Below are 19,701 nucleotides of genomic sequence, written 5' to 3'. Positions count from 1 at the left end.
GAATTGCAGTCAAGTCTTGCTTGTGAAATTGGGAATCTAACCCTGACTCTTGACATGCATTTGCACAGTGTAAAGTTGTTTAAAAGTATTGTTTACATGTGTGTAATAAATTTTTGTGGCTACTTCTGATCTCTACCAGGTTTGTTTTGGTGTTTAAATTAAAATCCCATTTATAAACTCCATATGATGTACAGTTCAACAACTTGTATTTATATAGTGCCTTTTAATGTAGTAAAACATTCCAAGGCGCTTCACAAGCGCAATTTATAAAACAAAATTTGACACTGAGCCACCTAAGGAGAAATTAGGGCAGATGACCAAAAGTTTGGTCAGAGGTAGGTTTCAAGGAAGAGAGGAAGTGTTATTTTTCCTTCCCCACTGCAAAAGCTGGTGATCTATATTGGGGTTTGCTTCCAGAGTTGCAAGCAACCTTCTGATGCCTCATCCAAGCAGTCTTCAAGTGAGTGAAGACAGGCGATTCAATGGGGGAGAAGTCCCACCCAAGCATCACTCAACGTCCATACACACAATCTCGCGGGTCTTTTTTTTAAAACTCCCGCAATGTTGAGGCCAGTTGTAATTCCCTATTGCCCTCGTTGAGATTGTCTAACGCGGGACTGACTAGGAATTATGCACTTTCTTGTTTCCATTGCTCAGTTCCATGCTAGGCAATGTGTTTGCCAACCAACCCACCTGGGCAGGAGTGCGGAGAATGCACAGGTCACATTTTATGAGTGACACTTCAAGGTGGGCAGTGGTCCACATTTACAATTTTACTTTAATTGTTTGATTCGTTTTTGCTTATGATTAAAATGAGAGACAAAGCTTTATTTAAATTCAAAATGAGATGCATTAAACCAGGCTATATATTTTAAACCAGGCTATATATTTTAAACCAAAGAGTGAATCTTAATCCAAATGTGAGAGCTGTAACTAGATGTGACCTATTTTGATGCAGGTCACTCTTTTTAAAAAGTAAATAAATAAACACAGCTCCATGTGTTTTTATGGATCTTCCAGCAGAGCCTCAGCTATTGACTCTAACATTCCCCTTAATGTTGACAGCTTTGCTCTAACAGTGCAGCCATTTATTTTTATATTTTCTTCATGCTCAAAAATGAGGGAATTCAGTTGTAGGTGCCTGTTATATGGTGTAAAATAAAAGAAGCTAAATTTAAGACCAAGTATCTTTTGCAACTGGGTTGGTAAAGAAGCTATAAGCTTAATGTAAGAATAAAAGGAAGAGACAATAACTGAATAAGAGGTTTTAAAGTCTGCCTGTTTGTGCAAACAAGTCAACTCAGATATTCCATGAGTCTTGGATTTGATGTCCATCTCACAGTTGCACTTAAATGTGCTCCAGAAAATTAACTAATATAATTTAATTGTCTTCTAAACTGTTGGAGTGTTTTATGTTTTGGACATCTGCGTTGCAGTGCAGCGTCTGCCCATGTAGGGTGAGAGTGGGGGGTTTGGCTGAGTTTTAGTGCCTTGTGTTGTGACCATTGTGTAGTGTCGGCTGTGGTTCAGTGGGTAGCACACTCGCCTCGGAGTCAGAAGGTTGTGGATTCAAGTCCCACTCCAGGGACATAAATCTAGGCTGGCAGTGCTGCAGGTGCCGTCTTTCGGCTGAGATGTTAAACCGATGCCCCGTCTGCCCTCATAGGTGAACGTAAAAGATCCCATGGCACTATTTTGAAGAAGAGCAGGGGAGTTAACCCTGGTGTCCTGGCCAATATTTATCCCTCAATCAACATCACTAAATCAGATTATCTGGTCATTATCACATTGCTGTTTGTGGGAGTTTGCTGTGTGCAAATTGGCTGTGTTTCCTACATTACAACAGTGACTACACGTCACAAAGTACTTAATTGGCTGTAAAACGCTTTGGGACGTCTGGTGGATGTGAAAGGCGCTATATAAATGCAAGTCTTTTTATATTTTTTTCTCATCCATGGCTGAAACAGATTATCTCATAAATGCAAGTCTTTCCTTCATTGCTGTTTGTGGAACCTTACTGTGGCAAATTAGCTACTCTGTTCCTTCCATTACAATAGTGACTGCACTTCAAAAGTACTTTATTGGATTTAAAGCACTTTGAAACAGCGTGAGGCTGCGAAAGGTGCTATACCAATGCCAGTTCTTTCTTTAAAGGTCGACATCTCTGTGTGCCTTTGTGCATGCCTGCGGTGATGTATGATCACTGTACTGAAGTGGTTGGGTTGCTGGGGCAGGGAAGGGACTTGTAGTGATAGCAATGAATTCAAAACAAGACTTTGTTAAAGTAAAAAACTTTAGGGGAAAAACTAGTTCTTCCAAATTCAATTTATAAATATGGCTAGAATAGACAATAATTAAGGCAACATCACGAATAGATTAAAACATGTTAATTAAATCTGACAATTTTTCAGTGGGACACTATTACATAAGGTCAAGCCAACTTGATGGGGCGGGTCACAGCGAGTTAACTGACGTGACGAGCAGCCAATTAAAGAGCGCGCTGCGGCGGGGGGGCGTGGCCCTGGGCGTGAAGACGGCCAATGGGAAGGGCGGGTTTCTGAGCGAGTTAATTGACGTGACGATCAGCCAATTGAAGAGCGCGCTGCGACACGGGGGGCGGGAGGTCGGCCAATGGGGAGGCGGGTTAAAAGTGATTGACGGCTGGCGAAAAGAGAGGGGGATTTCGTGTGAGGCGCGGCAAGATGGCGGCGGCTGGAGGAGGCCGATCCGGTGAGAAACCGGGCAACGGCCCAAGGCCAGAGGAGTTGGTACCCACAACAACAACACCACCACCAACAGTCGCCGCTCAAGCTCCGAGCTGTCAGATAATTAGGCCGTCCGTCAGCGAGCTGAGCCGGGAGGTGAGGACCAACATCCTGTGCACGGTGACGGGCTGCGGCAAGATCCTGCCCAACACGCCGGCGCTCAGCATGCACCTGGTTAAATCGCACAGGGTGCAGGTAGGTGCTGACTGACCTCACCCCCCGCCCCTCGCGGCGTTGCTCCCCCATCCGCAGGCAGGCTCCTTGCACTCTCTGACCCCTTTTCTCAGACAGCTAGTCTCGCCCTTGTCACGGCGTGCCTCTATCGGGCACATTTGTGTGCCAACTCTCTTCAGAGGAGTAACAACAGAAAATGCTGGAAAAACTCAGCAGGCCAGGCAACATCCGTGGAGAGAAATTAGAGTCAACGTTTCGGGTGAACCCTTTATCAAGACTAAAGAGGCACAGGGAATGAAATAGATTAAGAGGCCAGGCTGGGAGAGAACAAAAGAGAAGAGACATTAAGAGGTATTCAAAACAAGACAAGATGGTGATAGGACTAGTGGAGACAAAAGACAGCTCTAGATTAGGTGTGAAATGCGCAGGCAGAATGGGAGACAGCTGGCATGTGGGAGAGAGTTTTTTTTTAAAGGAAAAGGGGGGGGCGGGAAAAACCAAAACAAAGGGGTGGGCCGAGGTTATGATCTGAAATTGTTGAACTCGATATTGAGTCCGAAAGGCTGTAAAGTGCCTAATCGGAAGATGAGGTGCTGTTCCTCGAGGAGATTGGATAGAGGTGTTCAGAATCACGAGGGGCCCAGACAGAGAAATGGAAAAACAGAAAACGCTGGAAATGCTCAGCAGCCTCTGTGGAGAGAGAAACGGAGTTAACGTTTCAGGTGGATGATGAAACGTTAACTTTGTTTCTCTCTCTCTACAGATGTTGCCTGCCCTGCTGAGTATTTCCAGCATTTTCAGTTTTTATTTCAGATTTCCAGCATCCACCGTATTTTGCTTTTGTTTTAGATAAGAGGCAAACTGTTCCCAGAGGAGCCAGATTTAAGGGAATTGGCAGAAGAACCAAAGGCGACATGAGGAAAAAACTGTTTTACGCAGCTAGTGGTTGTGATCTGGAATGCACTGCCTGAGAGGGTGGTGGAGGCAGATTCAATCGTGGCTTTCACAAGGGAATTGGATAAGCACCTGAAAGAAAAAAATTGCAGGGCTAAGGGGAAAGGGCGGTGAGTGGGACTAGCTGAAGTGCTCTTGCAGAGAACCGGCACGGGCTGACTGGCCTCCTTCTATGATCTGTCTCAGCCTTGAATATTTTTTTTTAATTCATTGATGGGATGTGGGCGTCGCTGGCTAGGCCTGCATTTAGTGCCCATCCCTAATTGCCCTTGAGAAGATGGTGGTGAGCTGCCGCCTTGAACTGCTGCAGTCCATATGGTGTAGGTACACCCACAATGCTGTTAGGAAGGGAGTTCCAGGATTTTGGCCCAGCGACAGTGAAGGAACAGCGATACAGGTCCAAGTCAGGATGGTGTGTGGCTTGGAGGGGAACTTGTAGGTGGTGATGTTCCCATGCGTCTGCTGCCCTTGTCCTTCTAAGTGGTAGAGGTCGCGGGTTTGGAAGGTGCTGTTGAAGCAGCTTTGGCGAGTTGCTGCAGTGCATCTTGTAGATGGTGTACACTGCAGCCACAGTGCGCCGGTGGTGGAGGGAGTGAATGTTGAAGGTGGTGGATGGAGTGCCAATCAAGCGGGCTGCTTTATCCTGAATGGTGTTGTTGGAGCTGCACTCATTCAGGCAAGTGGAGAGTATTCCATCACACTCCTGACTTGTGCCTTTGTAGATGGTGGAAAGGCTTTGGGGAGTCAGGAGGTGAGACACTCGCCGCAGAATTCCCAGCCTCTGGCCTGCTCTTGTAGCCACAGTATTTATATGGCTGGTCCAGTTCAGTTTCTGATCAATGGTAACCCCCAGGATGTTGATAGTAGGGGATTCAGCGGTGGTAATGCCATTGAATGTCATGGGGAGATGGTTAGAGTCTAGCTTGTTGGAGATGGTCATTGCCTGGCACTTGTGTGGTGTGAATGTTACTTGCCACTTGTCAGCCCAAGTCTGAATCTTGTCCAGGTCTTGCTGCATATGGACACGGACTGCGTCAGTATCTGACGAGTCTCGAATGGTGCTGAACAGTGTGCAATCATCAGCGAACATCCCCACTTCTGACCTTATGATGAAGGGAAGGTCATTGATGAAACGGCTGAAGATGGTTGGGCCTAGGACACTGCCCATATATACTCAAAGACTCAGCATCCACAGCCCTTTGGGGTATAAAATTCCAAAGATTCGCAACCCACTGAGTGAAGAAATTTCTCCTCGTCTCAGTCTTAAATGGCCGACCCCTTATCCTGAGACTTTGACCCCTCAGGCATCTACCCTGTCAATCCCCCTCAGAATCTTGTATGTTTCAGTGAGATCACCTCTCATTCTTCTAAATTCCAGAGAGTATAGGCCCAATCTACTCAATCTGAATCTTATTCTTGGATGCATTTAAAAGGAAGCTAGATAACAACATGAGAGAGAAAGGAATAAAAGGATATGTAGTAAAAACAGAAAATGCTGAAAACACTCAGCAGGTCAGGTAGCATCTGTGGAGAGAGAAACTGAGTTAACCAATGTTCCCATTAATTTTGTCAGTGTCCCTGGGCTGGGGATGGCGATCAGTCAAGATTCCCAACCTGTGACAGGTATTCAGTGATCTCTGCTGAAAAGCATAAAGAAGCACCAAATTGTTTTTGTGACGTTTTGCATGTAAGCTAATTGATATACCATTTATTTCACATTATGTGGTACCTTGCCTGATGCGATGTTGCCATTTTAACTGACTCAAAGGGAGTCGGTGCTGACTGGATCGGAAGATTGATTCTTTTAATTTTTAGAAATGCATCGTTTTTAAATATAGTTTCTTTAAGAGCGAGAGTATACTAACCCACTTTACCCAAAAAAACTGCTTTTTCATTTTCTGAGGGTTTCCAGGGAGTGTTCAGCATTTCTAGGGCTTCTAATGTGTAGCTAACAGAAATTTAACAGTCTGGCATTTCTCACATTCTTAAGAGATTTAAATGTTCCAAGTTATTCTTGGAAGTTTCCACACGAAGGGTAATCTGAAGCTTATTTTAGCTCCAAAAGCTAAGGGTAGGATTGTTGAATGGGTTTCAAATGAATGAAGTATAGTTCCTGGAAAGGATGGAAAACCTCTTGAGTTGAAAGCTCAAGTTAAGAAGTGACTTCAAACCTTTAATGGCTATCTTTGTGCATGGGTTGTATGTGCCTCAGTTTAGCAACCTGAATGCATTTTTTTTAAATTGGGGTCTTAAATGTGTTGTTTATAGTATTGGAAAACTTTTTTTAAAATGCTGCTATTTGTTTGTTTATAATTATAGTTAAAGCTTAGCAATTATTGCAGTATTTTTAAATTAAAGTTCAATTTTATTGCATTTTAAATTAAAACAGGGAAGTTGTCAAACAAGCCTCCATCCGCGGCCTGTGCCGAGTTAGCCTGATCTCTCTCTCGGTGTGGTACTGAGCCACAGACAGACAGACACCGTCCGTCCATCCATCCGCGGCCTGTGCCGAGTTAGCCTGATCTCTCCCTCGGTGTGGTACTGAGCCACAGACACCGTCCGTCCATCCGCGGCCTGTGCCGAGTTAGCCTGATCTCTCTCTCGGTGTGGTACTGAGCCACAGACACCGTCCGTCCATCCGCGGCCTGTGCCGAGTTAGCCTGATCTCTCTTTCGGTGTGGTACTGAGCCACAGACACCGTCCGTCCGTCCGTCCATCCGCGGCCTGTGCCGAGTTAGCCTGATCTCGCACTCGGTGTGGTACTGAGCCACAGACACCGTCCGTCCGTCCATCCGCGGCCTGTGCCGAGTTAGCCTGATCTCTCACTCGGTGTGGTACTGAGCCACAGACAGGCAGACAGACACCGTCCGTCCGTCCATCCATCCATCCATGGCCTGTGCCGAGTTAGCCTGATCTCTGACTCGGTGTGGTACTGAGCCACAGACACCGTCCGTCCATCCATCTGCGGCCTGTGCCGAGTTAGCCTGATCTCTCACTTGGTGTGGTACTGAGCCACAGACACCGTCCGTCCGTCCATCCATGGCCTGTGCCGAGTTAGCCTGATCTCTCACTCGGTGTGGTACTGAGCCACAGACACCGTCCGTCCGTCCATCCATGGCCTGTGCCGAGTTAGCCTGATCTCTCGGTGTGGTACTGAGCCACAGACAGACGCACACAGGCACCAGTAAAGGCCTATCCTCCAGCCGCGGCCGCTGCCGAGTTAGCAGTCAAACATTTTTAGTATTGACAGGCCAGCTATAAACATTTGAGAATTCTTGAGTTAGGCCATACGGTGTTTTTCATGTCGGTGTAACATGGTTTTTATAATACGGTGCAGTGAAGTGTTCTGGGAGCCGTAGAAAGGAATACTCAGACACGGGTGTACAGGGGGCTATTCTATCTTTTATGGAATCATTATTAGAGTGGATCATTGCTGTTGTACACGGGAGAGGGTGGTGATGTGCTTTCATTTTCCATCTGGGATTAGCCAGCTCCTCCCTGTGTAAGGGTGCAATGTGGGAGGGTGGTTATGTAGACCTCCAGGAAATGGGTTCTGACTCACCACCACATATATTGGTAACAGTCTCGCCTTTTGAATCCGAAGGTTTTTGGGTTCAGGCTCCTCTCTGGGACTTGAGCACATGATATAGGCTGAAATGTTGGTGCAGTACTGAGGAAGTGGTGCATTGTCGGAGGTGTCATGGTTCAGTTGAGATGTAAAACCGAAGCCCCATCTGTTGGCTCCGGTGTAAATATCCCATGGGACTATTTGAAGAAGAACAAGGAATTGCCCCCTGTGTCCTCCCTCAATTAAACGCCAACAGAAATAAATTGGATGTTCGTGGAGCTCACTTCTTGATTTTGGTTAGTTACGATGTGCACATTGGCTGCTGCTTTAACCCATATGAAAATTCATAAATAATTAATTGGCTGTGGATTGCTTTGAGACATCTGAGAAGCCAATGAGGGGCTACATAAATGCAAATTCTCACTCTCCTATTTGTGGTGGTGGGTTGGGTGTATGGCTTTGTCACAGTGAAGGGGTCACCTTGCTGGCAGTAGCGTGAGATGTGCTTGTCTGGATTTTGGATGGCCCAAAACTAGTGGAGGTGGGAGTTGGTCTGAGGAGATTTCATTGGATTGCTAGCCAGACTGGTTAGATCTTCCCCAACGTTAATCTGACCGGGAGTGGAAGAATCTAAGCATTCATTGTAGGGCCTGGTGCATTCTGTATCGGTTTGAGTTGGGCATTGCGCATTTTGGTGCAAGTGGTAGCTGCGAAAGTTTGTTGCCAAATTTTTCATTATTCTTTTGTTATTTGCTGGCCTCGGTCTCGCTGCTGTCCTATGCCCTCTTCAGGCTTTCTGTGGAATCTGTTGATGTAGCGATGAGCAGTTTCCAGGGTACATAATGTTGGAGTGCCTTTTGGATTTGGGATGCGGAGCTCTAGGTGGCCAGTTTTCACCAGAGTTATGGTGCATGTTTGACTTCTGAAGGAAATACAGGTAGACTATCCTTTATCTGAACTTCCGAAAACTTCTAAAAACCAAAAGTTTTTTTGTTCAGCATAAGTCGTGCGCACGACATGACCAGAGTGGCGCACGACTTAAGCTGAGCAGGGCAGAGGGTCACAGAGTTCCCTCCTGGGTAGGAGATTGCAGGCCGAGCCGGGCAGTGTGAAGGAGGTACCGGGAGAGTGAACCCAACAATACAGCGGCCCGTCCGATATTCTTTTCTCCCCCCGACCCGAACCACGGCCCGTCCGATATTCTTTTCACCCGACCCGAACCACGGCCCATCTGATATTCTTTTCTACCCCCCCGACCTGAACCACGGCCCGTCCGATATTCTTTTCTCCGACCCCCGACCTGATTTGCGGGCCAGCTTAGTAGGAGTCAGCCGATATCCGGCTTTCCAGAGAAGCAGGAAGGGGAATGAGACACGGAACAGTCGCAAGAGGTAGCCTGAACTTTTACAATTTATATTAAATACAAATTTCCCAGTCTTATAATAATACCTTCTGAAATCCGAAAAATTCCGAAAACCGAAACTCAGCTGGTCCCAAGGCTTTCGGATAAGGGATAGTGTACCTGTACATGATTTGGGGATAGCTAATGATGTCCTGTTGGGTGAGTTGAATTTGTCTGTTAGCTGCTGAAAGACAAGATCCCTTCTCACGTTAGGATCAGAATCCATTTGTGGCAAGTGCCCCTGGGAGTTTCCAATCACCTTATTTAATAACAACTGAATGCAATAACCCAAAACAATTTTAACTTAAAATTTAACTCCCATTCCTTCTCGATTATGCTGTCCCTCAACAACATCTTTTATAAACATGAATGCTGATACACAAGTCTGCTTGTGTATCCTCACCCTCGACTTCACAACTGTCGCCACGCTGTCTGACGTTAAATCCTGGATGAGACAGCACTCTTAGAAGCTCAACATAAGCAAGCCTGAAACCCTCGTGTTAACTTCTGGCAGAAGCTTTGCATGTCAGTCGCTGACTCCTATCTCCCTCAGCCACTCGTGCAGACTGAAACTGAATGTACACCGCCTCCATGTCCTGTTGGACCCTGAGCCTAGCCTCAAACTCCACTAGTTCAAATCCCACTGCGGCAAGTTGTGAAATTGAATTCAAAGTCTGATCATTTCTGGGCTAATTTGTAAAATCCCAACTGGTCCTACAGAGAAAAGAGCCTGTCATCCCTATGTGTGAACCCAGTCCCATGGTTGACTCTTAATGCCCTCTGAAATGACCTACATTGTAAAGACCATTACTGCTCAAGAAGGCAGCTTAGCCTCACCTTCTTGGCAAGTAGTCTTGGGCAGTTGACGTGACCTTGCTTGTGTTGCCTGTTATAAATCTCATCATTCATCAAGAAACTACTCGTGAAATAACATTGGACGGTCAGCTGGTGGCGCCGTCCAAGGAGTATAAATACTCGGGCGTGGGCCCAGCTTTCTCAGGGACATTTTGTAAGACAAGGAACTAGTGAACTACAACTAGACCTCCATGTTCTGAAACAAGTTGATTAAAACCTTGCTTTATACTCAAACCAAGTGTGTAGTGAGTTTTCGCAGAAATCACAGAAACCCCACAGTGCAGATAGAGGCCATTTCGGCCCATCGAGCCTGCACCGACACATATCCCACCCGATCCCCGTAACCCCTACATCAACACCTATCCCACCCTATCCCCGTAACCCCACGTATTTAATCCCCCTAACACTAAGGGTCAATTTATCATAGCCAATCAACCTAACCCGCACATCTTTGGACTGTGGGAGGAAACCGGAGCACCCGGAGGAAACCCACGCAAACACGGGGAGAATGTGCAAACTCCACACAGACAGTCACCCGAGGCCGGATTCGAACCCGGGTCCCTGGCGCTGTGAGGCAACAGTGCTAACCACTATGCCACCGAGTTTTATTACGTCAATGCCCACATCCCCAATGCTAAATGTTGGGTGAATGTTCACCATTTAATATTTGTTGAAAGATCAATGTAGAATGTATCTGCCTGAACAATATCACTTACTACCATTTGTTTCTGTGAATAGTATTAGGTGAGCACTTGCGATCTGATTTCCCCTTGCATTTAATGTGATTAACAATAGCTGTGCTAAAACTTGATTCGGCCATCTTGACCATTACTGTGCCTCGCTCTCTTCAACCGAATCTTCTGCAGCTCTGGGGTCAACCCAAGGCTGCTTTTCCCTGTAACTAACTGCCAATCCCTTCCTTGAATGCCTCTCTTTCTCCAACCCCCATAAACTGTCATTTCAAAAACTCAGCTGTCCAAATCTTGTCCCTTGCGCCCATCACTCCTGTGTCTTGCGTTGGCTCTCTAACCTCACTGCATTGGATTTAAAATTCTCATCTTCAAATCCCACCAAGGCCTTGTTCCACTCTTATTTTTTTGCATCTTCCTCCAACTTTATATCTCCTGGCATTTTGTGCACATGACTATCAAGATACTATTTTGACTACGAAACTAACAGCAACCGCAGTTGTTGCTTGTTAATATGGAACAATAGCTCCTTCCCAATAAATCATTCTTTATCTGTGTCTGCCTTTATGTACTGTAAAGTGGCCTGAGATTTTATTATTAGTGTGTAATGCCCTCCGTTGAAGCAGATGGTCCTCTGACTCTGGCCTTCTGTGTATTCCCCAGTACAGGAAACTCTCGTTTAAACGGCACCTAAATATCCGGAATTCTCGATTAACCGGCAAAATTCTCACTCCGAAAACAACACCTCAATAACCGGCAATGTTGCCGAGTCCGGGTCTCCTGCGGTGGCCGAGTTAGTCAGTGGGGGTAGTTCTCCAAACTGCCACTACTCGGCTTCTTGGCGCTGTCGGAAGTCGGAACACCTCAATACCCCTGTAACAGGAGCTGCCGGTAGTCTCTTCCGATCCGCCATTTTACAGGGGTACTGTGTGTTTCCCACGCTGCTGGTAGTCATTACATTGCATTACCCTCAACTGGCAGTACTGTACTTAATCAAGCATCTTCCACCATCCATTTAACACAACATTCTGTAGGCGAGTACCCAATTACTGTATACTGCACATTCCTTGATTTTTTTATTTTTCTTTGTTAAAAATAGCCTCGGTAGATAGCCCTCTCCGTCATCTGGAATTTTTGATCAACCGGCAACACGCCGGTCCCGTCGGTGCCGGATACCAAAGAGTTTCCTGTTCTCTTTTGCAGGACTGGAGGATGTGAGAGGCAGCATAAAGCCAGAGGGAGTTGTAGATTTATGGTGGGATTTGAAGGTGATAACGAGGATTTTAAACTCGATGCATTGAGGAACAAGGAGCCAGTAAAGATCAGCAACGATTTTTTACATTTATTCTCTGGATATAGGCATCGCTGGTAAGGCCTGCATTTATTGCCTGTCCCTAGTTGTCCTTGAGAAGGTGGCGGTGAGCCGCCGACTTGAACTGCTGGTTCATGTGGTGAAGGCGCTTCCACAATGCTGTTGGGTAAAGAGTTCGACGGGGATGATAATGAACATAGTGTGCGACAGGATATTGGCAGCTGAGATTTGAACAAACTAGTTTGTGGAAGAAATGGAGACTGGCAAGGAGAACGTTTGAGAAATCAAGTTGATGCAAAGGGTCGGTACGGAATCACCAGTGTGGATAGCTCTATCCTAGGCTGTTGCTGATGCTGGATATAAAAATTTGGGGGGAGGTGCAGGAAAAAGTTAAGGATGCAGAGTCACAATTTTATCATTGCGACATGAGCAACACCATGGGAGATAAGCAAGTATGCACTGCAACCATATTTACCTAATCTTTCATATTCTAGTGTTAAAGTTTTAATTGATTTTATTTGTACGAGTGAAATATGTGTGTTCAATTGATTAAAATTAAAACTCTGGTCTACGTTCTGATCCTGGGACAGCGTGATCTGTCGGTAGCTTCATTATGCATGAATTTATTCACCACTACCGGACCCTTTTTGTGTGTCTGATACCATTGGAGATCTCTTTCTTTGCCAGATGGTACAATAATAGCTGCAGGGCTGAAAGGGAAATTGTAGCTTGTGTCCTAGTGGTGTGTGACAATGAATAAAACAGTGCAGAGCAAGATTTCGCTAACCAAGTGCATTTAATTTATTGGTGTTTGCTTCTAATTGCAGGACTGCAGCGTTAATCCCACGGTCAGGAAAGATTTGAAGTCCTCTGTTCAGAAACTGTATTGCTGCCCCATTGAAGGTTGTCCAAGAGGACCGAACAGACCGTTTTCCCAGTTTGCCCTCGTTAAGCAGGTAAACACTGCTAACCTGCAGTCCCATTTTTACTTTAACTTGTTTAGGTAGCATGTTGAGTCATGCAGAAATTGCACTGTGTCTGGGTTGAATTTGTAGACAGGCAATTGCTGTTACTGTGATCAACCTTTCGGGTGAGACGTTAAACCGAGGCCCCGTCTGCTCTCCCAGGTGGATGTAAAAGATCCCACGGCACTATTTTGAAGAAGAGCAGGGGAGTTCTCCCCGGTGTCCTGGTCAATATTTATCCCTCAATCAACATCATTAAAACAGATAATCTGGTCATTATCACATTGCTGTTTGTGGGAGCTTGCTGTGCACAAATTGGTTGCCGTGTTTCCTACATTACAACAGCGACTACACTTCAAAAACGTATTTCATTGGCCGTGAATTTGCCAGTGGTTGATTTTGGGCTTAGCAGGGAGGTAGGTGTGGTTTCGGGGGACACTTTTTCGCCGGGGGGGGTCCTCGGGGCTGGGGGGGTGGGCCTCGGGGGTTGGGGGAAGGGGTGGCTCAGAGAACAGGTTAGCCTCAGTGTGGCAGAGAGGTTTGGGGCCATCAGAAGATTTTTTTTTTCTTCCACCGAGCTTTTGGTGTTTGAAGGTCACTTTCGCACCTAACTGGGAATGGGATTCCCATCAGATGCTTTCAGCCACAGAATCTTTCCAACCGCCTCCTGTGCGCTTGCACTTCCTGCATCATGCGTAACCGCGCCAGCCGCTGGCGATCTTGGAGCCTCGTATTTCAATTTTTTGGTGGAGGGGCAAAATGTTTGAGGAATGGTTCAGCACCACTGAGGCCTCGGCACAAAGCTGTCCTGTAATGTTCGATGGCACCCCACTGTTTCAATATGTCCCGTAATGTTAGGTTTACAGCGCCAACAGGGAATGCCATTTTCATTACAGTTTGGAGACCACGCAATGCTTTTATTACATAATAAATGGAAGATTATTTAAAATATCAAATGTGTAATAAATAAGGTAGGATAGTATATTGTGTTGGGTAATACAGTCAAGCAGTGTCAGCATGGTTTTATGAAAGGGAAATCATGTTCGACAAATTTGCTGCAGTTCTTTGAGCAGGGTGGATAAAGGGGAACCAGTGGATGTGGTGTATTTAGATTTCCAGAAGGCATTCGATAAGGTGCCGCATAATAGGTTACTGCACAAGATAAGAACTCACGGGATTGGGGGTAATATATTAGCATGGATAGAGAATTGGCTAACTAACAGAAAGCAGAGCGTCGGGATATGTGTCATTTTCTAGTTGGCAAACGGTAACTAGTGGGGTGCCACAGGGATCAGTGCTGGGGCCTCAACTATTTACAATCTACATTAATGACTTGGATGAAGGGACTGAGTGTAATGTAGCCAAATTTGCTGATGATACAAAGATAGGTGGGAAAGCAAGTTGTGAGGAGGACACAAAGAATCTGAAAAGGGATATAGACAGGCTAAGTGAGTGGGCAAACATTTGGTAGATGGAGTATAATGTGGGAAAGTGTGAGGTTATCCACTTTGGTAAGAAAAATAAAAAAGCAAATTATTATTTAAATGGAGAGAGATTAAAAAATGCTGCAGTACAGAGGAACCTGGGGGTCCTTGTGCATGAAACACAAAAAGTTAGCATGCAGGTACAGCAAGTAATCAGGAAGGCAAATGGAATGTTGGCCTTTATTGCAAAGGGGGCTGGACTATAAAAGCAGGGAAGTCCTGCTACAACTGTACAGGGTATTGGTGAGACCACACCTCGAGTACTGCGTACAGTTTTGCTCTCCTTATTTAAGGAGGGATATACTTGCATTGGAGGCAGTTCAGGGGAAGGTTCACGAGGTTGATTCCTGCGATGAAGGGGTTGACTTATGAAGAAAGGTTGAGCAGGTTGGGCCTGTACTCATTGGAGTTTAGAAGAATGAGAGGGGATCATATTGAAATATGTAAGATACTGAGGGGGTTTGACAGGGTAGATGCAGCGAAGATGTTTCCCCTCATGGGGGAATCTAGAACGCGTTGGGCATAGTTTCAGAATAAGGGGTCGCCCATTTAAGACAGAGATGAGGAGGAATTTCTTCTCTCAGGGGGTCGTGAATCTGTGAAATTCTCTACCCCAGAGAGCTGTGGAGGCTGAGTCATTGAATATATTTAAGGCGGAGATAGACAGATTTTTTTTTGAACAATAAGGGAGTGATGGGTTATGGGGAGCGGGCAGGAAAGTGGAGCTGAGCCCAAGATCAGATCAGCCATGATCTCATTAAGTGGTGGCGCAGGCTCGAAAGGCTAAATGGCCGACTCCTGCTCCTATTTCTTATGTAATTCACCGTTGTTGGTCTTGTGGGACTTTAGGGGAATATTTAATGCTGGTATGGATCTCAAAATGTTAGGTTGTCAAATTCAGACCAGTTTTTTTTTAAAGCGCATTTGAGCTTATTAATATTTTAAATCTTAACCATCTTTTGATTACTCATAGACTGCTTTGACATTTATGGAGTTGGGGTGGATTTGGCAGAGGGGTGGATCTTGTATTTGCACATGAAGAATTCCTGAAAGCCAGACTTCTAACATCTGTTAGCTAACTGCAGTCTTGGAACCAGCACTGAACATTTGTTTCTTGAGCAAACCTGATGTTTGCCAGTATGTGCCTTTTATATAGCGCCTTTAACATAGTAAATCGTCCCAAGGTGCTTCACAGGAGCGTTATAAAACAAAATTTGACACTGAGTCACATAAGGAGATATTGGGACAAATGATCAAAAGCTTGGTCAAAGAGATAAATTTTAAGGAGAGTCTTAAAGGAGGAGAGAGAGGCGGAGAGGTCATGGGAGGAAATTTCAAAGTTTAGGGCCTAGTCAGCTGAAAGCACGGCCGCCAGTGGTGGAGCGATTAAAATAGGGGATGTGCAAGAGGCCAGAATTGGAGCACAGATATCTCGGAGGGTGTAGGACTGGAGGAGGTTACAGCGATGGGATGGGGCGAGGCCATGGAGGGATTTAAAAACCAGGATGAGAATTTTAAAATTGAGGCGTTGCTGCACCAAGAGCCAATGTAAGTCAGTGAGCACAAGGGTGGAAGAAAGAAAGACTTGCATTTACATAGCGCCTTTCATGACCACTGGACATCTCAAAGTACTTTACAGCCAATGAAGTACTTTTGGAGTGGAGTCACTGTTGTAATGTGGGAAACGCGGCAGCCAATTTGCGCACAGCAAGGTCCCACAAACAGCAATGTGATAATGACCAGATAATTTGTTCTTGTTATGTTGATTGAGGGATAAATATTGGCCAGGACACCGGGGAGAACTCCCCTGCTCTTCTTCGAAATAGTGCAATGGGTTCTTTTACGTCCACCTGAGCGAGTAGACAGGGCATCGGTTTAACATCTCATCCGAAAGACGGCACCTCCAACAGTGCAGCACTCCCTCAGCGCTGCACTGGAGTGACGGCTTAGATTTATGTGCTCAAGTCCCTGGAGTGGGACTTGAACCCACAACCTTCTGACTCGGAGGCGAGGGTGCTGCCCACTGAGCCACGGCTGACAAATCGATTGGCGAACAGGACTTGGTGCAGGTTAGGATAGGGGCAGCAGAGTTTCGGATGGGCTTAAGTTTTTTGAGGGTGGAAGCTGGGAGGCCAGCCAGGGGAACACCTAGAATAGCCAAGTCTAGAGGTAACAAAGGCATAGATGAGGGTTGCATGCAGTGAAGGCTACCTATCCACTTTAGCTGCTGTTGGCCATTTTCTTTTTCTCCAGCACTTTATGAAAATTCACGCTGAAAAGAAACACAAGTGTGACAAATGTAATAACTCCTATGGCACAGAATGGGACTTGGAAAGGCATGCTGAGGACTGTGGGAGGATCTTCCAGTGCACTTGTGGCTGTCCTTATGCCAGCAGGCCAGCACTGCTGTCTCACATCTACAGAACTGGACATGAAATCCCTGCTGAACACCGGTGAGTAAATGATCTGCTGAACACCCTCCAGGCAAGCTGACACGACATACTTTGTGAAGCTTTTTGTGTGACAAGTCCTCTGTTCTGCTGTCTCATACATCAAGTCCAACTATTCAAGCAGGTTTTTCCCCTTTTTTTTTAAGAACAATATATATGTATCATATTAAAACCATCCCGATCTAGTGGTGAGTATTTCAGCTGCCTATAAACAAGGTACTGAACCTTGTCTGGCATTTGTATTGTTGCCTTGCCTTTTGGAGGCACTGAGACTCCTGCAATGAGTTGCCTTTCTGGGGAACCTCTGGAGGCAAAGCAATGGCTCTGGTGTTGCTGGAGGGCACTGATTATTGGTGGGCTGTATCTCCAATCTGCCTGTACGTACCAATCCTATGCATTCTCAGTACTCCCTGCCTCGTGGATATTGGGACACTTTTTTGTGTAAATCTTTCAAAATTTGTTTCCTTTTTTTGCTAAAACCCTGTAAATGTAGCGAAATTTCATGATGCAGAATGCCAACACCCACAATAACAGTCAAACACTTTAAATGTGGTCTTTTATTAATGTACATTTAAATTTGTATGGATCATAAATTGGCTTTAATGTGATTTACATCAATTTCAGCTTGATGCAAACGTACTGTAGGTATTCTTCCACCCCCCCCCCCCCCCACTAAAAATCTAAGACTGCAGCCTATGCTATTTTTCCAAGAAATGTAATTATTTTGGCAAACACTGTATTGTGTCTTTTGCTCCAGCTAGCTCAGACCTAGGGTGGAGAGAGGAAGAGGCAATTGGATTAATGTAAGAAGTCACACAACACCAGGTTATAGTCCAACAGCTTTATTTGAAATCCCAAGCTTTCGGAGCGCTGCTCCTTCGTCAGGTGAAGTGGAGAAATGCATAAAGACGCAGCTTATATAGTCAGAGAATCATGTCAGATGTTTACAGGTAATCTTTCCAACTGCCATTTATCACACCTCGGCAGAGAGATAATCACAGCAATCAAAGGTGTGAATGGTGTCCAAACAGGTCAGTCAGGAAAACATTACATCAAAGAACAATGAGGTGGGGTCACAAGGGGTCAAATATTGCAGATGCTGGGGTCTGTATGAAAAGCTTGTGATTTCAAATAAAGCTGTTGGACTATAACCTGGTGTTGTGTGACTTCTTACATTTGTCCACCCCAGTCCAACTCCGGCATCTCCACACAATTGGATTAAGGCAGGGATGTCTAACCTTTTGGAGCTGGGAGTCAAATACCTCTGTTAAAATGAGTGATGGGGGGGTCGCATGATTACACCAAAATCTGAGCCCCCATACACCAAAATCGAGATAACCCATTGACAAAAAAGAAGCCAAACTGCCCATACACAAAAAAGTCAGCCCCACCCACACAAGTGTTGCGATTCCCTCGCATGCATAAAGCTTGACTCAAATTCAGTGTGTGTGTGTTAGTGTGTGTTAGCTTGTCGCGGGTTTGGTCGCGAAATGAAGCAGCCTTGGCGAGTTGCTGCAGTGCATCTTGTACATGGTACACACTGCAGCCACGGTCCGCCGGTGGTGGAGGGGGTGCATGTTTCAGGCGGTGGACACTCCTGACTTGTGCCTTGTAGATAGTAGAATGGCTTTGGGGAGTCAGGAGGTGAGACACTCGCCGCACAATACCTAACCACCTGGGATGGTGGACTGATGTGCAAAAACACTGCTGCCACCAATCGGGGATCAATCTTTTCAAGTCCTTCAGTCCCGGGCAAGTTTAAGGAGCTGCGGCTGAGCCATAGTTCAAGTCAGCTTTGTCGCTTAATATGAAAAGAAGTGAGGGTTACATTAAAGGAGCGTGTGGGCCAGATTTGGCCACATGTGCTGTGTGTTGACGCTTCTGGATTAAAGGCTCAATTTCCTTACTAAATTACATTTTAGGGACATGTGTTGAGCACTCCTGGATTAAGGGATTAATTCCCTTATTAAATTACATTTGACGAAAAGCACTCTTTGGAGAAATGATGGTTCATGAAAATATTTTGGAAAAAGAGCTCCGTTGAGCAGACAGCTGGCTGCAGCGAAGCAGACTTCAGGAGTACTGTAGTGCACAAATTGCCATATCTGGAACAAAAGCAAAATACTGCTGGAAATCTGAAATAAAAACAGAAAATGCTGAAAATACTCAGCATCTGTGGAGAGAGAGAGAAAAACAGAGTTAACCCTGAAGGGTCATCGACCTGTTTCTCTCTCCACAGACCTGCTGAGTATTTCCAGCATTTTCTGTTTTTATGCCGTACCTGAAAAACTGTTTAATCACTTCGGACAGCTTAAAGGGCTGCATACTTAACAGGAGACTGAGCAGCACTTTCGAAAGAGCCGGACAACTTCTGACTCTCTTTTTCCATTGGAACTATTTGCCCTCGGCTGATTTATATGGAGACTGTAACACAGCTTCTGCCGGGGAGGGGCAGTAGTCACCGATTGAAGAACTACATCCTGAAAATGATAAGAGGCTCAAATGAATGGCATATATTGGCAACTGTCCTGAACATTTCAAATTCAAGCTAGAAAAGGCTGACCCTATTCGCCCTGGACCTCCGTGTTGTCTGCTGTTTGTGAAGAAGTCAATTTTGCAAGTTCATTACAGTACATATTACCTTGAATGTTGACCCAACAGGAGAATTTTACTTTTGAGAAATCTAATACTAATGTGTAACTGAATTGTCAGTGGGGCATGCCTATTTTTCTGCCTTGTCTGCTTGCTTCCATGCTTTTCAGTTCAACACTACTTGTTCTGTGTCTGTTTTCAAACACTGCGCAAATTGGTCTCAAACGCCCTTCCCACATGGTCTATTCTTTAGCCACAAATGGCCTGTTCAGGTTTCCAGTAGAATGCAGACCCTGCTTAGCCATCTGTTTCATAGATTGCATAAAATCAACCTTTCTCTAATTGCCATGTGATTGGGTAGCTGCCTCCTATACTTATTACATGACCTCCCAATCTGCAGTTCTTTCAGAAGACTAGCCTGGCAATTCCTTGAATTCCAACAATGCATGTTCTCTGGTCAACAGCCAAGGAATCTGAATGCCCTTATCACA

At 45.5% G+C, this 19,701-nt stretch overlaps 1 protein-coding gene across 2 annotated transcripts in view; it reads left to right on the top strand.

Moving 5' to 3' along the window:
• The first annotated feature begins 2,683 nt into the window (after window positions 1-2,683).
• The window catches only part of atmin (ATM interactor), a 29,391-nt gene continuing 12,373 nt past the window's right edge, over window positions 2,684-19,701 (top strand). The window contains exons 1-3 of one of the 2 annotated variants that reach the window (XM_085991820.1): window positions 2,684-2,861; window positions 12,547-12,675; window positions 16,422-16,621. In XM_085991820.1, coding sequence (XP_085847946.1) covers window positions 2,703-2,861; window positions 12,547-12,675; window positions 16,422-16,621 — 488 coding nt within the window. In that variant the 5' untranslated portion in view covers window positions 2,684-2,702. Of the gene's footprint in view, window positions 2,961-12,546; window positions 12,676-16,421; window positions 16,622-19,701 lie in introns of both variants that reach the window. The other variant, XM_085991819.1, reaches the window with a different exon arrangement.

This window comes from Somniosus microcephalus, chromosome 6 (assembly GCF_052327205.1).
Source record: "Somniosus microcephalus isolate GS21.2 chromosome 6, FLI_Smic_1.0, whole genome shotgun sequence".
Lineage (NCBI taxonomy): Eukaryota > Metazoa > Chordata > Chondrichthyes > Squaliformes > Somniosidae > Somniosus > Somniosus microcephalus.
This window is presented reverse-complemented; position numbering and strand designations above follow the sequence as displayed.